This window comes from Phyllobates terribilis, unplaced genomic scaffold (genome assembly GCF_046119375.1).
Source record: "Phyllobates terribilis strain yellow unplaced genomic scaffold, ASM4611937v1 Scaffold_2__4_contigs__length_985480577, whole genome shotgun sequence".
Taxonomy (NCBI): Eukaryota; Metazoa; Chordata; class Amphibia; order Anura; family Dendrobatidae; genus Phyllobates; species Phyllobates terribilis.
In genome coordinates, this window is record NW_027362762.1 from 354,965,770 (window position 1) to 354,989,709 (window position 23,940).

General features: G+C 40.6%; 1 protein-coding gene across 1 annotated transcript in view; it reads right to left on the reverse strand.

The window, feature by feature from the left end:
• Positions 1 to 23,940, reverse strand: part of LOC141252069 (zona pellucida-like domain-containing protein 1) — a 420,789-nt gene that overhangs the window by 291,142 nt on the left and 105,707 nt on the right. The window contains exon 2 of the mRNA XM_073670458.1: positions 20,314 to 20,534. Within this exon, the coding sequence (XP_073526559.1) occupies positions 20,314 to 20,534 (221 nt within the window). The remainder of the gene's footprint in view (positions 1 to 20,313; positions 20,535 to 23,940) is intronic.

The window sequence follows — 23,940 nt, forward strand, 5'->3', positions numbered from 1 at the left end:
TCCAAAGGTGGTGCTATCGATGTCGGACAGCGCTCAACACCAGCTGGTGTTACCACCTCCAAAGAAAATGATGACCTGCCAATCACGCTGGATGTTGCGGGTAAAGAGGTGGCAGGTCTGCGCCCCAAAACAGGTGTGACCACTGTCCCCCCAGTCACAGAGGATGAAGAGGCCGCGGATGCACAAGATATGGCAGACGGTGGTTGGACCGGCCGGCTAGGCCGCATTGTAGCACAGTGAGCTTCCCACTGCAACTTATGCTTCATGTCCATGTGCCGGTTCATGCATGAAGTACTCAAACTATGTATTTTTTGGCCTCTTCTTAGCTTTTGCTGACAAATGTTACAGGTAACACGAGTTGGGTCATCTTTATCGATCTGAAAAAATGCCCAGGCTATGCAAGGCTTAGCACCCATGCGACCTGAAGAGCCACCACGACTTGTGGTGAGAGGCAGAGTTGTGTTTGAGGATGCAGTTGTTGACGTGCTCCCAGTACTACGTCTCTGTCCAGGAAGGCGCAACCTGACCTCGTCGTCACTAGCATTCTCCTCCACCTCCTCTGCTGACCTCATCTCTTGGCTGACTGTGGGTTGACAGTAAGTGGGATCTCCAACCTCATCATCATCACCCTGTGCGTTATCACACCCGTTGTCCTCAGAGCCAACCTGTTCCTGCCCTGACAAAAAACTAAAGTTGTCGCTCCAATCAGGTATTTGAGTCTCATCATCGTCTTCCTCATTGTCTCCACCAACAGGAGTTACAGTTTGGGAATGAGGGTCTACATTATGGTCAGAACCTTCAGCGTCTGGTCCTGGATCCGACTCATAAAGATTCTGGGCATCAGTGCAGATCATTTCCTCGTCTGGATTCACAGAAGTGCTGGAGCCGACCTCTGATTCCCAGGCTATAGTATGAGTAAACAGCTCTGCAGACTCAACCATCTGTTCTACCTCATACTCAGACGGGCAGCTGGAGATTTGGGAGCTGTGAGGAAGTAAGTGCGATTGGGGTGACACCTTTGAGGACTGGAGTATTTGTGATGATGAAGTTGATGTGGAGGAGAGCCCACTTAAAGGAACACTTGATATCCGTTGAAGCACCTGCTGTTTTTGTGCCTCATCTGGAATTTGTAGCGATTGGCGTGGCCGTAAGAAAGGGATCTTATCACATTGTCCGCTAAAAGAAGTAGACATTTTAGTTTGGCTGGAAGATCGTCTTTCTTCTGCAGATGTTACTGTTGCTTTAACACCTACCCCACGGACACAACCTTTTTTCCCCTTCCCAACACGCCTATTCCCCTTTCCACCATCAGCAGGCCTTTTTCCACTCATTTTGGTGGTTAACTAATTCACAACTCTGGAGTTGTTTGCACAAAAAAACAATGGATGGGAACCGAGCAGAGCTGAGTGGCCAAACTGTGGTATTAGGCCAAAACTATTGGCTGGGTTAGATGCAGAAAAAAATTATATTCAATTTGCAACCTGATGGAGGTCAGTATAGATGGACTAATAGAACAAGTCCCACACACAGCTAGAAGCCCAAATATTTTTTCAGAGGTAGATGCAGAAAAAAATTATATTCAGTTTGTAACCTGATGGAGGTCAGTATAGATGGACTAATAGAACAAGTCCCATACACTGCTAGAAGGCCAAATATTTTTTCAGAGCTAGATGCAGAAAAAAATTATATTCAGTTTGCAACCTGATGGAGGTCAGTATAGATGGACTAATAGAACAAGTCCCACACACTGCTAGAAGGCCAAATATTTTTCAGAGCTAGATGCAGACAAGAAATTATTTTGAATTTGCAACCTGATGGAGGTCAGTATAGATGGACTAGTAGAACAAGTCCCACACACTGCTAGTAGGACAAATATTTTTTCAGAGCTAGATGTAGAAAAAAATTATATTCAATTTGCAACCTGATGGAGGTCAGTATAGATGGACTAATAGACCAAGTCCCACACACTGCTAGAAGGCCAAATATTTTTTCAGGGCTAGATGCAGACAAAAAAATATTTTTAATTTTTAACCTGATGGAGGTCAGTATAGATGGACTAATAGAACAAGTCCCACACACTGCTAGAAGCCCAAATATTTTTTCAGAGGTAGATGCAGAAAAAAATTATATTCAGTTTGCAACCTGATGGAGGTCAGTATAGATGGACTAATAGAACAAGTCCCACACACTGCTAGAAGGCCAAATATTTTTTCAGAGCTAGATGCAGATAAAAATTATTTTTAATTTGCAACCTGATGGAGGTCAGTATAGATGGACTAATAAAACAAGTCCCACACACTGCTAGAAGCCCAAATATTTTTTCAGAGGTAGATGCAGAAAAAAATTATATTCAGTTTGCAACCTGATGGAGGTCAGTATAGATGGACTAGTAGAACAAGTCCCACACACTGCTAGAAGGACAAATATTTTTTCAGAGCTGGATGAAGATAAAAATAATTTTTAATTTGCAACCTGATGGAGGTCAGTATAGATGGACTAGTAGAAGAAGTCCCACACACTGCTAGAAGGACAAATATTTTTTCAGAGCTAGATGCAGAAAAAAATTATATTCAATTTGCAACCTGATGGAGGTCAGTATAGATGGACTAATAGAACAAGTCCCACACACTGCTAGAAGGCCAAATATTTTTTCAGAGCTAGATGCACATAAAAATTATTTTTAATTTGCAACCTGATGGAGGTCAGTATAGATGGACTAATAAAACAAGTCCCACACACTGGTAGCAGCCCAAATATTTTTTCAGAGGTAGATGCAGAAAAAAATTACATTCAGTTTGCAACCTGATGAAGGTCAGTATAGATGGACTAATAAAACAAGTCCCACACACTGCTAGAAGCCCAAATATTTTTTCAGAGGTAGATGCATTAAAAAGTTATATTCAGTTTGCAACCTGATGGAGGTCAGCATAGATGGACTAATAGAACAAGTCCCACACACTGCTAGAAGGCCAAATATTTTTTCAGAGCTAGATGCAGACAAAAAATGATTTTGAATTTGCAACCTGATGGAGGTCAGTATAGATGGACTAGTAGAACAAGTCCCACACACTGCTAGAAGGGCAAATATTTTTTCAGAGCTAGATGCAGAAAAAATTACATTCAATTTGCAACCTGATGGAGGTCAGTACAGATGGACTAATAGAACAAGTCCCACACACTGCTAGAAGGCCAAATATTTTTTCAGAGCTAGATGCAGACAAAAAATTATTTTTAATTTGCAACCTGATGGAGGTCAGTATAGATGGGCTAATAGAACAACTCCCACACACTGCTAGAAGGCCAAATATTTTTTCAGAGCTAGATGCAGATAAAAATTATTTTTCATTTGCAACCTGATGGAGGTCAGTATAGATGGACTAATAGAACAAGTCCCACACACTGCTAGAAGCCCAAATATTTTTTCAGAGCTAGATGCAGATAAAAATTATTTTTAATTTGCAACCTGATGGAGGTCAGTATAGATGGACTAATAGAACAAGTCCCACACACTGCTAGAAGGCCAAATATTTTTTCAGAGCTAGATGCAGACAAAAAAATATTTTTAATTTGCAACCTGATGGAGGTCAGTATAGATGGACTAATAGCCCAAGTCCCACACACTGCTAGAAGACCAAATATTTTTTCAGAGCTAGATGCAGACAAAAAAATATTTTTAATGTGCAACCTGATGGAGGTCAGTATATATGGACTAACAGAACAAATCCCACACATTGCTAGAAGCCCAAATATTTTTTCAGAGCTAGATGCAGACAAAAAATTATTTTGAATTTGCAACCTGATGGAGGTCAGTATAGATGGACTAGTAGAACAAGTCCCACACACTGCTAGAAGGACAAATATTTTTTCAGAGCTAGATGCAGAAAAAAATTATATTCAATTTGCAACCTTATGGAGGTCAGTATAGATGGACTAATAGAATGATGCTATGCCCAAAAGGTTTTACTTCACTAGGTGCAGTAAAAAAAATGGTATTCTATACACAGGTGGTGTATCTTGCAACACAGATAGGCTACTCCACTGACTAACACACTCTGCAATAGGCCAAAAAGGATTAGCTTTGCTAGATTCAGCCAAATGCTGTGAAAAAAAACTTGCACAGCACTGGCACAGACCTGCCTGGCAAAAACTGACAGGAACTGATGTAACTTAGTCCTGAAAAGGACTGCAATTACAATTAGTCTTTACTCCCACAACCTATCTATTTAAGAACACAGACCAGCCTGATAAAAGTCGTAGGAAATGCTGTAACCTAGTCCTTAAAAGGACTGCAATCACAACTATTCCCTACTCCCAAGCTATCTGTAGATTTGTGCGAAAATTGGCTTGAAATTAACAAGGTATAGCGCACACAGCAACAGCGGTGCCGTCTAACACGCAGCTGCAGCAGTGAGAAAATGGTGGCGACGGGGAAAATGGCTGGGTCTTATAGGGCAAGGACATGTGACATACACTGCCAATGACACATGCCCTTGCTTGTGTGAAAAAAAGCACTTCGCTCCGTGTGTGCGCTGCTGATAGGCTGACAGATTGCACCTCCCCACTGTAAATGCGGGAAAGAGAAAAAAAAATGGAGATCTTCATTATTCCTGCAGAGATCCATCCCCTGCCCCTCCCCCCGCCCCGCTGTACACTCAAACTGCGTATTGACATTAATTTTCATCATTACTGAGAAAAAATCCAGTTATGATTTTGGTGCACGAACAGTTATCGAACATAACCTCGAACAGCCGAATTTTTCTCAAATCGTTCGTGTTCGCCGAACGGCTCGAACACCGCCCAAAACAGCTCGAATTTGAGATTGGCGAACAGTTCGAGTCGAACAACGCTCATCACTACTGTGAACTCCACGTCTCTTCCAAGGGTCATTAAAACCGTCTTGTTAAGCTACTGTGAACTCCACGCCTCTTCCAAGGGGCATTAAAACCGTCTTGTTAAACCACTCTGACCTCCACGTCTCTTCCAAGCAGCATTAAAACCATCTTGTTAAACCACTCTGACCTCCACATCTCTTCCAAGGGGCATTAAAACCGTCTGGTTAAGCTACTGTGACCTCCATGTCTCTTCCAAGGGGCATTAAATCCGTCTTGTTAAACCACTCTGAACTCCACATCTCTTCCAAGGGGCACTAAAATCATCTTGTTAAGCTACTGTGACCTCCACGTCTCTTCCAAGGGGCATTAAAACCATCTTGTTAAGATACTGTGACCTCCACGTCTCTGCCAAGGGGCATTAAAACCGTCTTGTTAAACCACTCTGACCTCCACATCTCTTCCAAGGGGCATTAAAACCGTCTTCTTAAACCACTCTGACCTCCACGTCTCTTCCAAGGGGCATTAAAACCGTCTTGTTAAACCACTCTGACATCCACGTCTCTTCCAAGGGGCGTTCAAACCGTCTTGTAAAGCTACTGTGACCTCCACGTTTCTTCCAAGGGGCAATAAAACCGTCTTGTTAAACCACTGTGTACTCCACGTCTCTTCCAAGGGGCATTAAAACCGTCTTGTTAAGCTTCTGTGACCTCCACATGTCTTCTAAGGGGCATTAAAACCATCTTGTTAAGCTACTGTGACCTCCACATCTCATCCAAGGGGCACTAAAACCATCTTGTTAAGCTACTGTGACCTCCACGTCTCTTCCAAGGGGCATTAAAACCGTCTTGTCAAAGTTACTGCGAACTACACGTCTCTTCCAAGGGGCATTAAAACCGTCTTGTTAAGCTACTGTGAACTCCACGTCTCTTCCAAGGGGCATTAAAACCGTCTTTTTAAACCCTTCTGACCTCCACGTCTCTTCCAAGGGGCATTCAAACCATCTTGTTAGACCACTCTGACCTCCACGTCTCTTCCAATGGGCATTAAAACCGTCTTGTTAAGCTACTGTGACCTCTACGTCTCTTCCAAGGGGCATTAAAACCGTCTTGTTAAACCACTCTGAACTCCACGTCTCTTCCAAGGGGCATTAAAATCGTCTGGTTAAGCTACTGTGAACTCCACGTCTCTTCCAAGGGGCATTAAAACCGTCCTGTTAAACCACTTCGAAATACACGTCTCTTCCAAGGGGCATTAAAACCATCTTGTTAAACTACTGTGACCTCCATGTCTCTTCCAAGGGGCATTAAAACCATCTTGTTAAACCACTCTTAACTCCACGTCTCTTCCAAGGGGCATTAAAACCGTCTTGTTAAACCACTCTGAACTCCACGTCTCTTCCAAGGGACATTAAAACCGTCTTGTTAAACCACTCTGAACTCCACAGCTCTTCCAAGGGGCATTGAAATGTTGTTTTTAATTACGTCTAACCTCCATGACTCTTCCAACGGGCATTGCATTTCCTCCTAATTTTAGTCAGCTTTTGCTTTTCAATGCATAGGCGAACACTAAGGGAGACCCACTCCCCAATAATGGGTGGAAGGTTTTTAGTACACTGTAATCCACATCTATTTCAAGGGGCATTGCATTTCCTCATAATTTTTGGAAAGGCTACCATTCACTGCTTAGGCCAACAGTTTACAGGAGACCCAGTTGCTATAAATGGAAAAAACGGTTTAGTTAAGGCCCTCTGACCTCCATGTCACTTCCAAGGGGCATTGGAGTACCTCGAAATTTTTGGTAGGCATTGCACTCACTGTATGCCCTATAACTGTGTAGCCGAACCGCTCCTTTTGGTACAGAAACATATCCTACAAGACATGTGTGGTTGACTGGCCTAATATTGATGTGAATGGTCCCTGTTCCTCCTGCACTTTCTCCTTTGCCACCACCTCATCCATCATTCATCACCTAAAGCTTTGTTTTAACGGGAGTCATAGAACTGGGTTAGTAGCAGGAAAACATCCAGCAATCCTCGGAGGAGGTAGGATATGCGCCAAAACGCTGACAACCTCAGGCCTAGCCGCTACTACATACATGCGCTTGCATTCCAAGGAACAGAAAGCTAAGGAGATGGATGGCCTCATGATCATGAATAATTTACTCGTTGTGTAGGAGGCCGACCACTGCTGCTGTCTACCTTCTGAACTTAGTGTTGAAGGCTGATTCACCCAGGACCCGCAATCCTCTATGTCTGGAGGACGTGTTGCATCCCAGTGTCCAACTGTGTCCCGGCTTCCACAATATTAACCCAGTGTGAAGGCATCAGTGAGATGGACCATCCCTGGCCACATTCACTTGTCCATGTGTTTGTGATTAGGCTGTCCTTCCCACTAAATGCACTAGGGAGGACACAGGTAATGTTTTGGTATGCGCGCTTATGTATAAGGCGCACCGGGACAAACAGCGGCGGCTGGGGACCGTTTATGGACACCCGGCCGCCCCCCAGGTGGCTCGGGACTGAGAATGGATACCAGGCTGCCGACGCAGCCATGACTTGGTGGCCACATTCCGCCTCCACATGTCTAAAAGGCCCAAATTCAAGTGCAAGCAAGCAGTACGGTATTGCAGCCTGGGGGTGGGTGGGTGGCAGGCTGCATACTTGCGCTTGCATTGCAAGGAATGGGGGAGGTACAATTGAACACTGCTCTGGGACAAGGACTTGCACGGGGATAGTTGCAAGTCTGCATCTTCTGATGCGGCAAGGATCACTTCTGATGGGCACACTTTTAGGCAGTGACCTGCATGTCAGAGATGCTTCCAGGGGTCTTCCCCCTGCTGTTCCAATGTATTTTCAGCACTGTATGCATGTGTCACACAGCACATGGCCAGATAAGGTTGTAAAATGTTAAAATGACATTTCCCGGTGAATGCATTTGTCACGGTTGAAAGCAATACAAAAGTGCAAAAACGCATAAAAAATGCTACTTGTGAACATAGCCCAAGGTGTGGAGGAGTATTTTTGTTTTTGGTTATTTATTTTACCTTATACACAAGTCTTTACCCTGGAGAGGATGTTCCTTAACATATTTCACAGGAAAGCAGTTTCAGTTTCGTTTTTGAACGTTTTATTGTGAGCCCGTAAAAGTGGCTTAATACCTCTGACCACATTGTTGACAGCAGTGTCCTGGGGGTCAGAAATGCTTCCTGGGGCGATCCTCATGCTGTCCCCATGTCATTTGAGCACTGTCACTATCGTTTTGGACAGTTTTTAGGCTTTCTACAGACTGCCGGGGGTGCCGCCGCAAAAATGCTCGGGTCTCCCATAGACTAACATTGGGCTCATTGCTCGGGTCGAGCACCCGAGTATCACGGTGAGCTCGGCCCGAGCTTCGAGCACCCAAGCATTTTAGTGCTCGCTCAACACTAGTAGTGATAGTCACATAACAGTGGCAAGAAAAATAAACTCACATATTACACCCGTAACACCAAGAATTTAATTGTAACTATTGCCTTCTTTAGCAATCTCTCCTATCAGAAATAAGCACTGGAGACTTGACATTGGTGATCTAACATGGGCTAATGTATCAGCGCACATAGTGCACAGTTACTAAAACTGTTTCAATATACACTGTAACCTTGTGTCATAGGGTTGGATAGTCTGGAACGGTATAAAGAAGCTTGTAAGCCATATTCAGTTCCAGAGCCATACTTATCATATACATTAAACTGTCTCATTATTTTTCACGTAAGCACATACAGTATTATACGTATATGTATCTATACTGTTTAATAATGTCAGATAAAGAAGGGTCAGGGTGCCCAATTAAACAAATTGTAATTTATATTTACTTACCCTTTCCCTTCTTTTCAGTCCTCAGTCTCTTTTTTTTTAAAAAAGAGCCACGAAAAATAAAAAGAAATCCTAAAAAATAAAACAAATATTTTTAAATCCACGTGTCTTTTTCTTGATCACAACTCAATTTTTTTTATTGCTTTTTCTGTTTCAAAATCCTACTGCAAAGTTTATTTTTGGTTTAATTTATCACAAGTTGGTAATGACAAATAAACTAAAGCATTCCAAAAGTTGTGAAAGTAAAAACTGTTGGATCAAGAAGAACATTCATATGGACTTACAAATATTTGTTATTTTCTCTAGACATTATGAACATGTACAGTACAGACCAAAAGTTTGGACACACCTTCTCATTTAAAAAAATTTCTGTATTTTCATGACTTTGAAAATTGTACATTCACACTGAAGGCATCAAAACTATGAATTAACACATGTGGAATTATATACTTAACAAAAAAAGTGTGAAACAACTGAAAATATGTCTTATATTCTAGGTTCTTCAAAGTAGCCACCTTTTGCTTTGATGACTGCTTTGCACACTCTTGGCATTCTCTTGATGAGCTTCAAGAGGTAGTCACCGGAAATGGTTTTCACTTCACAGGTGTGCCCTTTGATGCCTTCAGTGTGAATGTACAATTTTCAAAGTTTTGAAAATACAGAAAAATCTTTAAATGAGAAGGTGTGTCCAAACTTTTGGTCTGTACTGTATAGTTGGGTCCAAAAATATTTGGACAGTGACACAAGTTTTGGCATTTTAGCTGTTTACCAAATATATTCAGGCTCCAGTTATATAATCAATACGGGCTTAAAGTGCAGACTCTCAGCTTTAATTTCAGAGTATTCATATCCTAATTGAAATAAGGATTTAGGAATTACAGCTTTTTAATATGTAGCTGCCTCTTTGTAAAGGGACCAGAAGTAATTGGACAATTATCTTAAAAGTTCTCTAGTGGGTTGACTATTCACATGTTAATCCATTATCAATTAAGCAGGTGAAAGGACTGTAGCTGATTCTAGGTGTAGCATTTGCATTTGGAAGCTGTTGCTGTGAACTCACAACATGCGGTTAAAGACGCTCTCAATGGAAAAGAAACAGACTATAATTAGGCTAAAATAAAAATAAATCTATCAATAAGATAGCAGACATGTTAAGAGTGGTCAAATCAACAGAAAAAAAAGCGCGCACTGGTGAGCTTGGGAACTCAAAAAGGTTTGGACGTCCTCAGAAGACAACAGTGGTGTATGATCACATAATCCTTTTCATGTTGAAGACAATCCCTTCACAATAATCACCTAATAGAAAAACACTTTGCAGGAAGTAGGTGTTTCAGTATTTACTGTATGTCTACCATAAAGAGACTACTTCATGAGAGCAAATTCAGCGCTTTCACCACCAGGAGCCACAGTACAAAAGGACAATGACCCCAAACATACTGCTAAAGAAATCCAGGAATTTTTTAAGACAAAATAGTGGAATATTCTGTAATGGCAGAGTCAATGACCAGATCTCAATCCCATCGAGCATGCATGATTGCAGGGATTGAGGGGAGGGATGCCAAGCATGTGAAAACAGATTATATTTTTCTGCAAGCAGACCTCTACTATGGGCCATACAGGTATGTATTGATTTACTTTTCTATAACCTGTATGCCCATATTAGAGGTCTCAAATCTCCCCGGTGGGTGACATATTCCCTTTAATAATAAAGACCTTTATTTAAAACCTGCATTTTGTGTTTCCTTGTGTTATCTTTGTCTAATATTTAAATTTTTTTTGTGATCTGAAACATTTAAGTGTGACAAACATGCAAAAGAATAAGAAATCTGGAAGGGGCAAACACTTTTTCACACCACTGTATAACATATACTATGTAGGCAATCTGAGATGACAGATATTCCCAACACTGCCTTCTAATTTCAGAATAAAGAGATGCCTTAGTTTTTACGGATGTATGTATTGTGTCGCACATTTACAGAAGTATGCATAGCTGAGTGCTGTCATTATAAAGTTTTAGTTACTAGCCCAGAGTGGTGATTTCATTCAACGGCATATTACGGTTTTTACATTGATTCTCATTTGCCCTTGAATGTGACTCCTCAACTGCTGACATTCTCAGATATTCTTATGTAGCATTGCACCAAGATTTTCCTAGGTTTATCTAGAAACTTGCTATTAAAGTGAAAAATATATCTTGATTTTGGGGATCTCTGAACCAGTTAAAGTAGTATCATACAGTGCCCTGCCAACTAATGTATAAAGTGCTTATATAAGTAGTGTCATATAGCATTCAGATAAATTTTATTTGAGCCATTCAGTAAATAAAGGCTAAAGTCACAATGTACTAGGTAACAAGTAAAGAGAACTTACAAAATAATATATAGAGTGACCAGATAAATCAAGTAGCACAAAGTACAGAAAAATAGTTTCACAAAGCATCTAAATAAATGTTATATGCAGCACTAACATTTAAGGATCATTCAGACGTCAGTTTTACTCATACGAGCACTATCCTTGTTTTTCATGAATAGAACTTGTACCTATGCTAGCTAATGGGCAGCGCAGTGGCTCTTTGGTTAGCACTGCAGCCTTGCAGCACTGGGGTTGTGGGTTCAAATCCCACCAAGGACAACATCTGCAAAGAGTTCTCTCCCTGTTTATGTGGGTTTCTTCCAGTTCTCCAGTTTCCTCCCACACTCCAAAGACATACTGATAGGGAATTTTGATTGTGAGCCCCAATGGAGACAGCCATGATAATGTATGTAAAGTGCTGTGGAATATGTTGGCGCTATATAAAAATAAAGATTATTATTATAATGGGGTCATTCGCATGAATGTTGGATCAAAATCACTAATGCAAGTCTATAAATCCATGAAAAAATCGGACATCACTTGGATGCCATCCATCTACAGTCCTTTTTCACAGATTGTTAGGCGAAGCTTGAGAAACCTTCATTTTTTTGTATTCATCTGACAAAAAACAGGTGAAACTTGGACCAAAGTCTGAATTTAAGAACTGACACTGTCCAAACCCTGATGACACTATGATCAAAAACATTAATGAAACTCGGACCATATTTTGTGTATGAGAAATATCAATGATGTATGAATGAGCCCTTACACATACAGAGAGAGTAACACATCCAACTATGTCCTGATACACAGAATATTTCTGCATACAATGCCAAGATAAATTGAATCAAAAAATGTCTAGATAAATAGTATCTTACAGAATCCTGACAGTCATACAGCTATTATGTTCATACAGTTGTAGCAATTATTAAATCCCCCTGATTCTGAGACTGTTTATTCGTGACATATTGTACTTCATGATTGTGGTAAAATTTCTTCGATATCACTTGCGTTTATTTGTGAAAAAAAAGGAAATTTGGCAAAAATTTTGAAAAGTTTGCAATTTTCAAAATTTGAATTTTTATGCCCTTAAATCAGATGGATATGTCACACAAAATAGTTAATAAATAACATTTCCCACATGCCTACTTTACATCAACTCAATTTTGGAACCAAAATTTTTTTTGTTAGGAAGCTATAAGGGTTAAAAGTTGACCAGCGATTTCTCATTTTTCCAACAAAATTTACAAATCCATTTTTTTAGGGACCACATCACATTCAAAGTCACTTTGAGGGGTCTTTATGACAGAAAATACCCAAAAGTGACACCATTCTAAAAAATGCACATGTTACTTTAGACCCAATATTTTCTTTTCCAGGGGTAACAGGAAAAAAATGGACCCTAAAATTTGTTGTGCAATTTCCCCTGGGCAAGCAGCTACCCCATATGTGGGGAAAAAACACTGTTTGGGTGTAGGGCAGGGTTCGGAAGGGAAGGAGTGCCATTTGTCTTTTTGATTGTAAAATTTGCTTGAAAAATTAGCGGACGCCATGTTGCGTTTGGAAAGCCCCTGATGTGCCTAAAAAGTGGAAACCCCCCCAAGAGTGACACCATTTTGGAAACTAGAACCCCAGGGAACTTACCTAAATCTGTGGTGAGCACCTTGAACCCCCAGGTGCTTCACAAAAGTTTATAACATTGAGCCGTAAAAATAAAATTTTCCCATTTTTCCCACAAGAATGTTTTTCAGCCCCCAATTTTACATTTTAATAAGGGTAACATGCAGTTTATTTTGCAATTTCTCCTGAGTAAGCAGATACCCCATATGTGGGGGAAAACCACTGTTTGGGCGCACGGCAGGGTTCGGAATGGATGGAGCGCCATTTGACTTTTTGATTGTAAAATTTGCTTGAATAATTAGCAGACGCCATGTTGCATTTAGAGAGCCCCTGATGTGCCTAAACAGAGGAAACACCCCACAAGTGACACCATTTTGGAAACTAGACCCCTCAGGGAACTTATCTGGATGTGTGGTGAGCACCCTTAACCCCCAAGTGCTTTACAAAAGTTTATAACATGGAGCCGTGAAAATAAAAAAATCAAACTTTTCCAGCAAATTTAATGTTTTAGCCCCAATTTTTTTATTTTCACAATGGTAAGAGGAGAAAATGAACCCCAAAAACTTTTGTGCAATTTCTCCTGAGTACACCAATACCCCATATGTGGAGAAAATACAGTGTTTGGGCGCACGGAAGAATTCAGAAGGGAAGGAGCACTGTGTGACTTTTTGAACATAAAATTGGCTGGAATCGAGAGCCAACGACATGTCACGTTTGGAGAGCCCCTGATGTGCCTAAATAGTGGAAACCCCCCACAAGTGACCCCATTTTGGAAAATACACCCCTCAAGGATTTTATCAACGGGCATAGTGAACATTTTGAACCCAGAGGTACAAGACAGAATTTGAAAACATTAGGTCATCATATTGAATAAGTTGTCATTAGTCTTGAGCGCAAGTGCTCGCTTCTTGAGTTTGCATCGGGTACCCAGGTATGCACCATGTATCGCCGGTGCTCGAGTGACATGCTCGAGTCCCCGCCCACATGTTTCTCGGTTATTAGACACCCAAAAAAAACATGCGGGGATCGCTCGTGCATGGCAGGCAATTACCGCGAGGTTTCTTTGGCCGCGAAGCACATGGAGCAGAGACTCGAGCATGTCACTTGAGCTCCCACGATACTCAGTGCATACTCGAGCACCCGATGCAAACTCAAGTAGCAAGCACTTGCGCTCAACCCTAATCGCCATATCGTCATCTTTTTTTTTTACTTTTTAAAAGTACACCAACCCTAACCCAACCCCAACCCTAGCCCAACCGTAACCCCAATTCTAAACCTAGCCCAACCCTAACCCTAACCCTAGAGTTTATTTTTTACGCCGTTCCTAGTGCAGTATAAGTGATTAGATGGCCTTATTCTTTGGGTCAGTGCGATTACAGTGATACCAGAGTCATATCGAGATTTTATGATTGACAGCTGTCACACATTAAAATACGCATTTTTTTGTAAAATCTAGTTTTTGCATTGCCATATTTTGAGAGCTATAATTTTTCCATATTTTGGCCGACAGAGTCATGTGACTTGTTTTTTGCGGGATGTGTTGACGTTTTTATTGGTGCCATTTTCAGGCACGTGACATTTTTTGATTGCTTTCTATTCCGATTTTTTGGGAGGTGGAATAAACAAAAACCAACAATTCAGGAATTGTTTTTTTTTATTTTATGCTGTTTCACGTGTGGTAAAATTGACAAGATAGCTTTATTCTCAGTACGTTTACAGCGGTACCACATTTAGATAGTTTTTCTATGTTTTGGGGCTTTTACACAATAAAAACTATTTTACAGAAAAAAATAATTTTTTGCATCGTTTTATTCTGAGAGCTATAACTTTTTTATTTTTCGGCTCATGGAGCTGTATGGCTGCTTGTTTTTTGCGGGACAAGATGACGTTTTTAGCGGTACCATTTTTATTTATATTCTTCTTTTGATCGCGTGTTATTCCATTTTTTGTTTGGCGGTATGATGATAAAGCATTGTTTTTTGCTTTTTTATTTTTTTTTTTTACCGTGTTCACACACAGTTTTATAGGTCAGGTCATTCCGGACGTGGCGATACCAAATATATGTACTTTTATTGTTTGTTTGTTTTTTTCATAATATTATTTATTGATGGGTACATTATATTTTTATTTTTGGTGGATTATTATTTTTTTTTTTTAAGATTTTTTACATTTTTTTTCCCACTATGGAACTTTCACTTTTTTTATTCTTATCACCTGTATAGCAAAGGGATCGAGCACCATCCCTGTGCTATGCAGGCTGTCAGCGCTGCAGATGCAGAAGATACTTTGGTCATGCACTGCGCATGACCAAAATATCTTCCTGCTGTCTGGTGACCCAGATGTTGTCATGACGACATCGCGTCGTCATGACAACATCCAGGAAGCCGCGGCAGACAGCGCTGGAGGCCGGCAAGAGAGGTGAGTATCGCGATCACCTCCCCTTGCCCCCGCAATGCTGCGATCAACTTCGATGGTGCAGGACCCACCAGAAAGCAACGGGTATCAGCTGTGACAATCAGCTGACACCTGACGGCGATCGCGCCCGCACAGCCAGTGTGCGAGCGCGATCGCAAAGACGTACTAATTTTTTTACAAAAATGTTACTTTAGACCCAATATTTTATTTTCCAGGGGTAACAGAAAAAAAATGGACCCTAAAATTTGTTCTGCAATTTCCCCTGGGCAAGCAGCTACCCCATATGTGGGGAAAAAACACTGTTTGGGTGTAGGGCAGGGTTCGGAAGGGAAGGAGCGCCATTTGACTTTTTGATTGTAAAATTTGCTTGAAAAATTAGCGGACGCCTTGTAGCGTTTGGAAAGCCCCTGATGTGCCTAAACAGTGGAAACCCCCCCAAGAGTGACACCATTTTGGAAACTAGAACCCCAGGGAACTTATCTAAATCTGTGGTGAGCACCTTGAACCCCCAGGTGCTTCACAAAAGTTTATAACATTGAGCCGTAAAAATAAAATTTTCACATTTTTCTCACAAAAATGTTTTTCAGCCCCCAATTTTACATTTTAATGAGGGTAACAGGAGATATTGCACCATGCAGTTTATTTTGCAATTTCTCCAGAGTTCGCAGATACCCCATATGTGGGGGAAAACCATTGTTTGGGCGCACGGCAGGGTTCGGAATGGATGGAGCGCCATTTGACTTTTTGATTGTAAAATTTGCTTGAATAATTAGCGGACGCCATGTTGCATTTAGAGAGCCCCTGATGTGCCTAAACAGTGGAAACATCCCACAAGTGACACCATTTTGGAAACTATACCCCTCAGGGAACTTATCTAGATGTGTGGTGAGCACCCTGAACTCCCAAGTGCTTTACAAAAGTTTATAACATGGAGCCGTGAAAATAAAAATATGAAACTTTTCCAGCAAATTTAATGTTTTAGCCCCAATTTTTTTATTTTCACAATGGTAAGAGGAGAAAATGAACCCCAAAAACGTTTGTGCAATTTCTCCTGAGTACACCAATACCCCATATGTGGAGAAAATACAGTGTTTGGGCGCACAGAAGAATTCAGAAGGGAAGGAGCACTGTGTGACTTTTTGAACGTAAAATTGGCTGGAATCGAGAGCCAACGACATGTCGCGCTTGGGGAGCCCCTGATGTGCCTAAATAGTGGAAACCCCCCACAAGTGACCCTATTTTGGAAACTACACCCCTCAAGGATTTTATCAACGGGTATAGTGAACATTTTGAACCCAGAGGTACAAGACAGAATTTGAAAACATTAGGTCATCATATTGAATAAGTTGTCATTAGTCTTGAGCGCAAGTGCTCGCTGCTTGAGTTTTCATCGGATACCCAGGTATGCACCATGTATCGCCGGTGCTCGAGTGACAAGCTCGAGTCCCCACCCACATGTTTCACTGTTATTTGACACCCAAAAAAACAAGCGGTGATCGCTCGTGCATGGCAGGCAATTACCGCAAGGTTTTTTTGGCCCCAAAGCATATGGGGCATATGGGGCAGAGACTCGGGCATGTCACTTGAGCTCCCACGATACTCAGTGCATACTTGAGCACCCGATGCAAACTCAAGTAGCGAGCACTTGCGCTCAACCCTAGTCGCCATATCATCATCTTTTTTTTTTCACTTTTTAAAAAAAGACCAACCCTAACCGAACCCCAACCCTAGCCCAACCCTAACCCCAACTCTAAACCTAGCCCAACCCTAACCCTAGAGTTTATTTTTTACGCCGTTCCTAGTGCGTTATAAGTGATTAGACGACCTTATTCTTTGGGTCGGTGCGATTACAGCGATACCAGAGTCACATCGAGTTTTTATGATTGACAGCTGTCACACATTAAAATACGCATTTTTTTGTAAAATCTAGTTTTTGCATTGCCATATTTTGAGAGCTATAATTTTTCCATATTTTGGCCGACAGAGTCATGTGACTTGTTTTTTGCGGGATCTGTTGACGTTTTTATTGGTGCCATTTTCAGGCACGTGACATTTTTTGATCGTTTTCTATTCCGATTTTTGGGAGGCGGAATAAACAAAAACCAACAATTCAGGAATTGTTTTTTTTTTTTATTTTTATGCTGTTCCACGTGTGGTAAAATTGATAAGGTAGCTTTATTCTCAGTACGTTTACAGCGGTACCACATTTAGATAGTTTTTCTATGTTTTGGCGCTTTTACACAATAAAAACTATTATACAGAAAAAATTATTTTTTTGCATCGCTTTATTCAGAGAGCTATAACTTTTTTTTTTTTTCCATTTTTTGTTTGGCGGTATGATGATAAAGCATTGTTTTTTGCTTTTTTATTTATTTTTTTTTCCGTGTTCACTCACAGTTTTATAGGTCAGGTCATTCCGGATGCGGCGATACCAAATATATGTACTTTTATTGTTTGTTTGTTTTTTTCATAATATTATTGATGGGTACATTATATTTTTATTTTTGGTGGATTATTTTATTTTTTTTTTTTTTAAATATTTTTTCATTTTTTTTTCCCACTATGGAACTTTCACTTTTTTTATTCTTATCACTTGTATAGCAAAGGAATCGAGCACCATCCCTGTGCTATGCAGGCTGTCAGCGCTGCAGATGCAGTAGATACTTTGGTCATGCACTGCGCATGACCAAAATATCTTCCTGCTGTCTGGTGACTCGGATATTGTCATGACGACATCGCGTCGTCATGACAACATCCGGGAAGCTGCGGCAGACAGCGCTGGAGGCCGGCAGGAGAGGTGAGTATCGCGATCACCTCCCCTGGCCCCCGTAATGCTGCGATCGACTTCGATGGTGCGGGACCTCCAGATAGCACCGGGTATCAGCTGTGACAATCAGCTGACACCTGACGGCGATCGCACCCGCACAGCCAGTGTGTGAGCGCAAAGACGTACTAATACGTATCAGGCTCTTAAAGCCCAGGGAGCCCCTTTGGGCATTAAAGGGGTAAATCTATAGAAAGATGACAGTGGGAGAATCTGAGAACTCCATATCTCTTTATCTTCTAGGATTATTCTTTATCTTCGGGTATAACACTTGTGTTTTATTGATGCTGCAGTCTTTATATTTAAAAACTTTGTTTTTTTTATAGCCATCATTTCACCGCTATAATCACGGATTTTGACTTATTTCATTGTGCTTAATATGATCATGATTCTAATATTTTGTAAATGAACAAAGTTTTTTCTTACATGCAAACTCATGTGCGCTACTAGGTGATTTGGGACTTGTTCTTCTGCTATATCAGTGTTGATTCATGGTTTTTGAGCAGAATGATCAATATATGTTTTCTGCCATCACAATCCCCTTTATAAGGCTCCCTTCATGCGTTCGCTTAAAAAATGAACAAGTGAGGGCGTCCACTTTTACTATCTGTGTGGTTTTCTGTTGACTGTCTGTGTGTACATGTGTACCATCCGTGTGTCATCCATGTGACATCCGTTTACTGTCCATGTTCCGTCCGTATGTTGTCCATGTGTCATTTGTGTGTCGTCCATGTGACACGTACCGGAATAGAATTCAGAATAGAAGTTACAGATTTTTAGGTGTTAAAGATGTGCAAAGATACATAGAGAGAGATATGGGCTAAATAGATAGATAGATAGATATCCATGAGATATATAATTAGTGCCTTGCGTGTGTAGCTTACTGTAGTAATGCTCCACTTCTGTGGTGGCTGCCGGCTGGTATTTTTAGGCTGGGAAGGGCCCAATAACCAGGGACCTTCCCAGCCTGATAATATCTGATCACACCTGTCTGCTTTACCTTTACTGGTCATCAAAAATGGGGGGACCCCACATTTTTTTTTAAATTTATATATTTATTAGGTTAATACTTATACATTAACCAACACATGCAAGGTACTAATTATATATCTTACGGATATCTATCAATCAATCAATCAATCAATCAATCAATCAATTTATCTATCATCTATTTACCTCATATCTATCTATCTAGTTCTTTGCACATCTTTAATACCTAAAAATCTTTCATTTCTATTCTACATTCTATGCCGGTATGTGTCACATGAATGGCACACGGATTTCACACTTTATGTCATCCGTGTGCGTGTGTGCGGTATGTATTTTCATCTGTGCTGCCGTAAAAAAAAAGGACATATCTACAGTATGTGTGGGTCACACGGACACACGGTTCATGTGAAAACACGGACATGTGCGCAGCCACACAGATTAAAATGGGTGTGCGTGTACATGTCTCCGGCACGCGTGAAAACGGACGCCACACGTATCGGAAACGGACGTCTGAAGGGGGACTAAGTCATATATTGGTCTTCCATATCTATATTCAGATTACTATGACTGCATTTCTTTAAATTATTACCTTTGTAGTCTCACCTGGCCTTTGTTGCCAATAATAGTTTTTGTTGCTCATATATTTATTTGTGTCCCTAGTCATTTTTATATGTGGTCTAAGGAGATCTTTAGTGACTTTATCAGATTCTACTATTTGGTTCAATCTTTATCCTTTTTTGTGCATTGAAGTGTTTTTATCATAGTTCCTATTTATGATCTTTCTGGAGCTTAATAAAATTATGTATTTTTTGATATTTTAAATGTCATTTTTTGTATGTTCTGGTATATCTTTCACTTTGTTGGTTGTATGCTGATAAACAATGCACACGTTATTCAGATTAATAGCCAGATAACGAAGACCATACGTAATAGGCAGCACTGTGGATCAGCAGTTAGCACTGCTGTTGCCTTTGCAGCGTTGGGTTCAAATCCCATCAAAGGCAACATCTGCAATGAATTTGTATATTTTATCTGTGTGAGTTTCCTCACAAATTACAAAGACATACTGATTGGGAATTTAGATCGTGGTCCCCAATGAGGACAGTAATGATAATATCTGTAAGGTGTTGTAGAAGCAATGGTATATGCTATGCTATATAATCGAGTATAATAAATAAATGCATTGTCCGGATAAATAATGTTCTTCAATGTGTATAGTATCATACAACATTTAGATAAATCATGTAACACATTATCCAGACGAACAGTGCAAATAGCACCAAGATCAATATGGTAATACAGTGCAATACAAAGTCAAGACAGATTAGCACCTACTTGTGTCATACAGTTCCAAGAATGTAAATTTTCTTGTGCACAAAAAGTAATTCAAGCAATATAATATAGAAAGATTTATAAAAAGCATAGCTTACCACTAGGTTATTTGCACAAGATTCCAAGGTGCTCAGGTTGATGGTAAAAATAACCACTGCCGGGAAAGTATTGTTGTTTATGAAGCCTCTGCAATGAGCATCACCATGTTTCCCATTGAGTGATAAGTCTGTTTCCGAATAACCAGAAAACAGAACTGTGCAAAAGTTTATCTTCATTGTAATTGTCTGCACGCCGCAGTAGACACTGATATCTCTTTCCGCTGCGAACAACAAAAAGAAAAACAAAAAGCAAATATTGTGCTGAATAATTAGGAACTGATAAACATCTTACTCTTGTCCCACAATCCATAACTAAATTCCCTTTTTTTCAGGAGTTGTGTCCACAAAAATGTTCAATTTTTCTTCTGAATTGTCATCCATATGTCATCTATTTTTATCAGTGAATACAATTTACAATACTAAATACAGTTTACTATGTTAAAGAATTTCAATGTATTCGGAAAAATCCAATGTAATACGGATGATCCATATGTGATCAGATTTTTCTTGTATGTCCATAGATTAGAAATGGCGATTCTCATCCGAAATACAGAAGAGAGTCGTGTATGCTGCGATTTTTACCACACAGGCACTCGGTCCATATGGAAAAACACTCATCTAAATAGCCTAATTGAATAATATTGGGCCAAGTAATGCTTGTGTGAAGTCAGTTGTTTTACACAGACAGCACTTAGACCAAAAATACATGCGAACGTAACCTAACAGTGAAACTAATTTGCACATAGGGAAGACAAAAGAGACGGTACATCTACCTTTGGATGTGCCGTCTCTTTCGTCTTTCCTTGGTTCGTTACTGCTGTGCTGCACCAGCCAGAGACATGGCACCCTTTGGTACAATCCTCTTTCCTGCATTGGAACTAGCGTGATCAAGCTTCTTAACCATTCCTCTTCACAAATTTGCACATACTAAAGGTTAAGTCAAACATTACACTCATGTTAGAGGAACCGTGTTGCAGATGGAAAATTATAATTAAAGGATATTAAACCCTGCCTTCAGCTTGTGGGGGAAAATGGTTTCTAATACACTTACTATTTCAAAGCACACAGATAACCCATTTTTCATGCCAGTCAAATGTCCTGCGTGGTCCATGAATTTAAGACTTCCTGCAATGTCCCATTCAGGAAGTCTTTTTCATTCTCTTCTAGCCTCGACAGCAGTGATGAGCGAGCGTGCTGACAACTGCTCGGTACTCGTCCGAGCATCTCACTGCTTGAGATGCTCGGCGCTCTGTGAGTATTTCCTGGTTGCTCGGGTGGGAGCTCGGATCCCCTCCCTGCAAGTTTGGCGCTCCTTAGAGAGCCAATGAACATGCAGGGATAGCCTGCCACAAACTGTAATGCCGTAGCCATGTTGGTTATGGCATTACAGTGATTGGCTGGCGGCACAGTGTCATCAGGTCTATATAAGACCTGGCGCCGCCTTGCTCGTCACAGTCTACTCCAGAAACAGGAAGTGTAAGGAGAGATGCTGCTGAGCTAGGGAGAGATTTGGTTGTTTATTAGTTAGTATAGGTATACCACAACATCTATATATATCCATCTGAACTAACATTCCTTCTGAGGACTAATCCAGCTGCAAATTTTCAGTGGTGAAGGTGATAGCAGGAGTTAGGCAGGCAGGCAGTTAATGTTGATGATTATGGCATGCAGCCAATGAAAACACAAAAGTCATTAACTCAGTAAATTAGAATAATTAACAAAAAACACCTGGAAAGGCTTCCTAAGCGTTTAGAAAGGTCCCTTAGTCTATTTCAGTAGGCTCCACAATCATGAGGAAGACTGCTGACTTGACAGTTTGTCCAGAAAGCAGTCATTGACACTAAGTAAATGCAAAGAAAATTTTGCATTTCTTTTGAAAATCAAGGTCCCAGAGTGTGGAGGAAGAGTGGAGAGGCACACAATCCAAACTGTTTGAGGTCTAGTGTGAAGTTTCCACAATCAGTGATGGTTTAGGGAGCCATGTCATCTGCTGGTGTAGGTCCACTGTGTTTTATCAAGACCAAAGTCAGCGCAGCCGTCTACCAGGACATTTTAGAGCACTTCATGCTTCCCTCTGCCGACAAGCTTTTTGGAGATGGAAATGTCATTCTCCAGCAGGACTTCGCAGCTCTCCACACTGCCAAAAATACCAATACCTGGTTTAAAAACAACAGTATCACTGTGCTTGATTGGCCAGCAAACTCGCTTGAGCTTAACCCCATAGAGAATCTATTGGGTATTGTCAAGAGGAAGATGAGAGACACCAGACCCAACAATGCAGACGAGCTGAAGGCTGAAATCAAAGCAACCTGGGCTTCCATAACACCTCAGCAGTGCCACAGGCTGATCGCCTCCATGCCGCGCCACATTGATGCAGTAATTGATGCAATAGGAGTTCCGACCAAGTATTGAGTACATTTACTGAACATACATTTCAGTAGCCCAACATTTCGGATTTTAAAATAATTTTTCAAGCTGTTGTTATAAAGTATTCTAATTTGCTGAGATAATAACTTTTGTGTTTTCATTGGCTGTAAGCCATAACCATCAACATTAACAGAAATAAACACTTGAAATAGATCACTTTGTGTGTAATGACTCTATATAATATATAAGTTTCACTTTTTGTATTGAAGAACTGAAATAAATTAACCTTTTGATGATATTCTATTTTTTTGAGATGCACCTGTACATATATATATATCAGAGCTAGGCAGGCAGGCAGTGTATGTGGCAGACTGCAGTGAATAATACAGCACAAGAGGCTCCATTCCAGTTCTGTCTGCTGCTGCTGCTGTTACAGATATTTCTAGAAATAGCCCCAGGTATCAGGGGCTAGGGATAATTATTTTTTGATCTTAATCCTGATGATTTGCTTAAAAACCAATCCAGAGAATACTGTTTTTCTGCTCCATTTGCTTGTTGTCACAGCAGAATACAGCCAGATTCTTTCCATATTACAGCGATAAAAATCCAGAAATTCTTAGTGAACATGGAAAATATTGGCCTTCATTTAAATTTTGTTGCAGTGTGAAGTTATTGACACGAGGTCACTGTGAAAAATAGTAACCTACAGGCCAGCTATTTAAAACTATGGTTTTCCGTCACATGTATCACATATAAGTGTGCTCCAAATTCAGCCATTTCTGGCCTCCATTTAAATTTTGTTTTAGTGTGTCAGTGAAGTTATTGACTCCAGGTCACTGTAAAAGATAGTAACCTACAGGCCAGCTATTTAAAACTGCGGTTTTTCGTCACACGTATCGCATATAAGTGTGCTCCAAATTCAGCCATTTCTGGCCTCCATTTAAATTTTGTTGCAGTGTGTCAGTGAAGTTATTGACACCAGGTAGCTGTGAAAAAAAGTAACCTAAAAGACAGCTATAAATATTGTCCTCCATTCATAATGGGTAAGGCAAGTGCAAGTCACGGGAAAGTGGACGTGATAGTGATGGTGCATGCTGAGGCCGTGGGCTATCTGAAATTGTGCCACAACAAACACCCACATCTTGTCGCTCAACCTTCCTGTCCCAATTAACAGGGGACCACCGAACACCACTATTGAACACAGAGCAGTGTGAAAAGGTTATTGGTTGAATAGCAGATAATGCTTCCAGTCACTTAGCC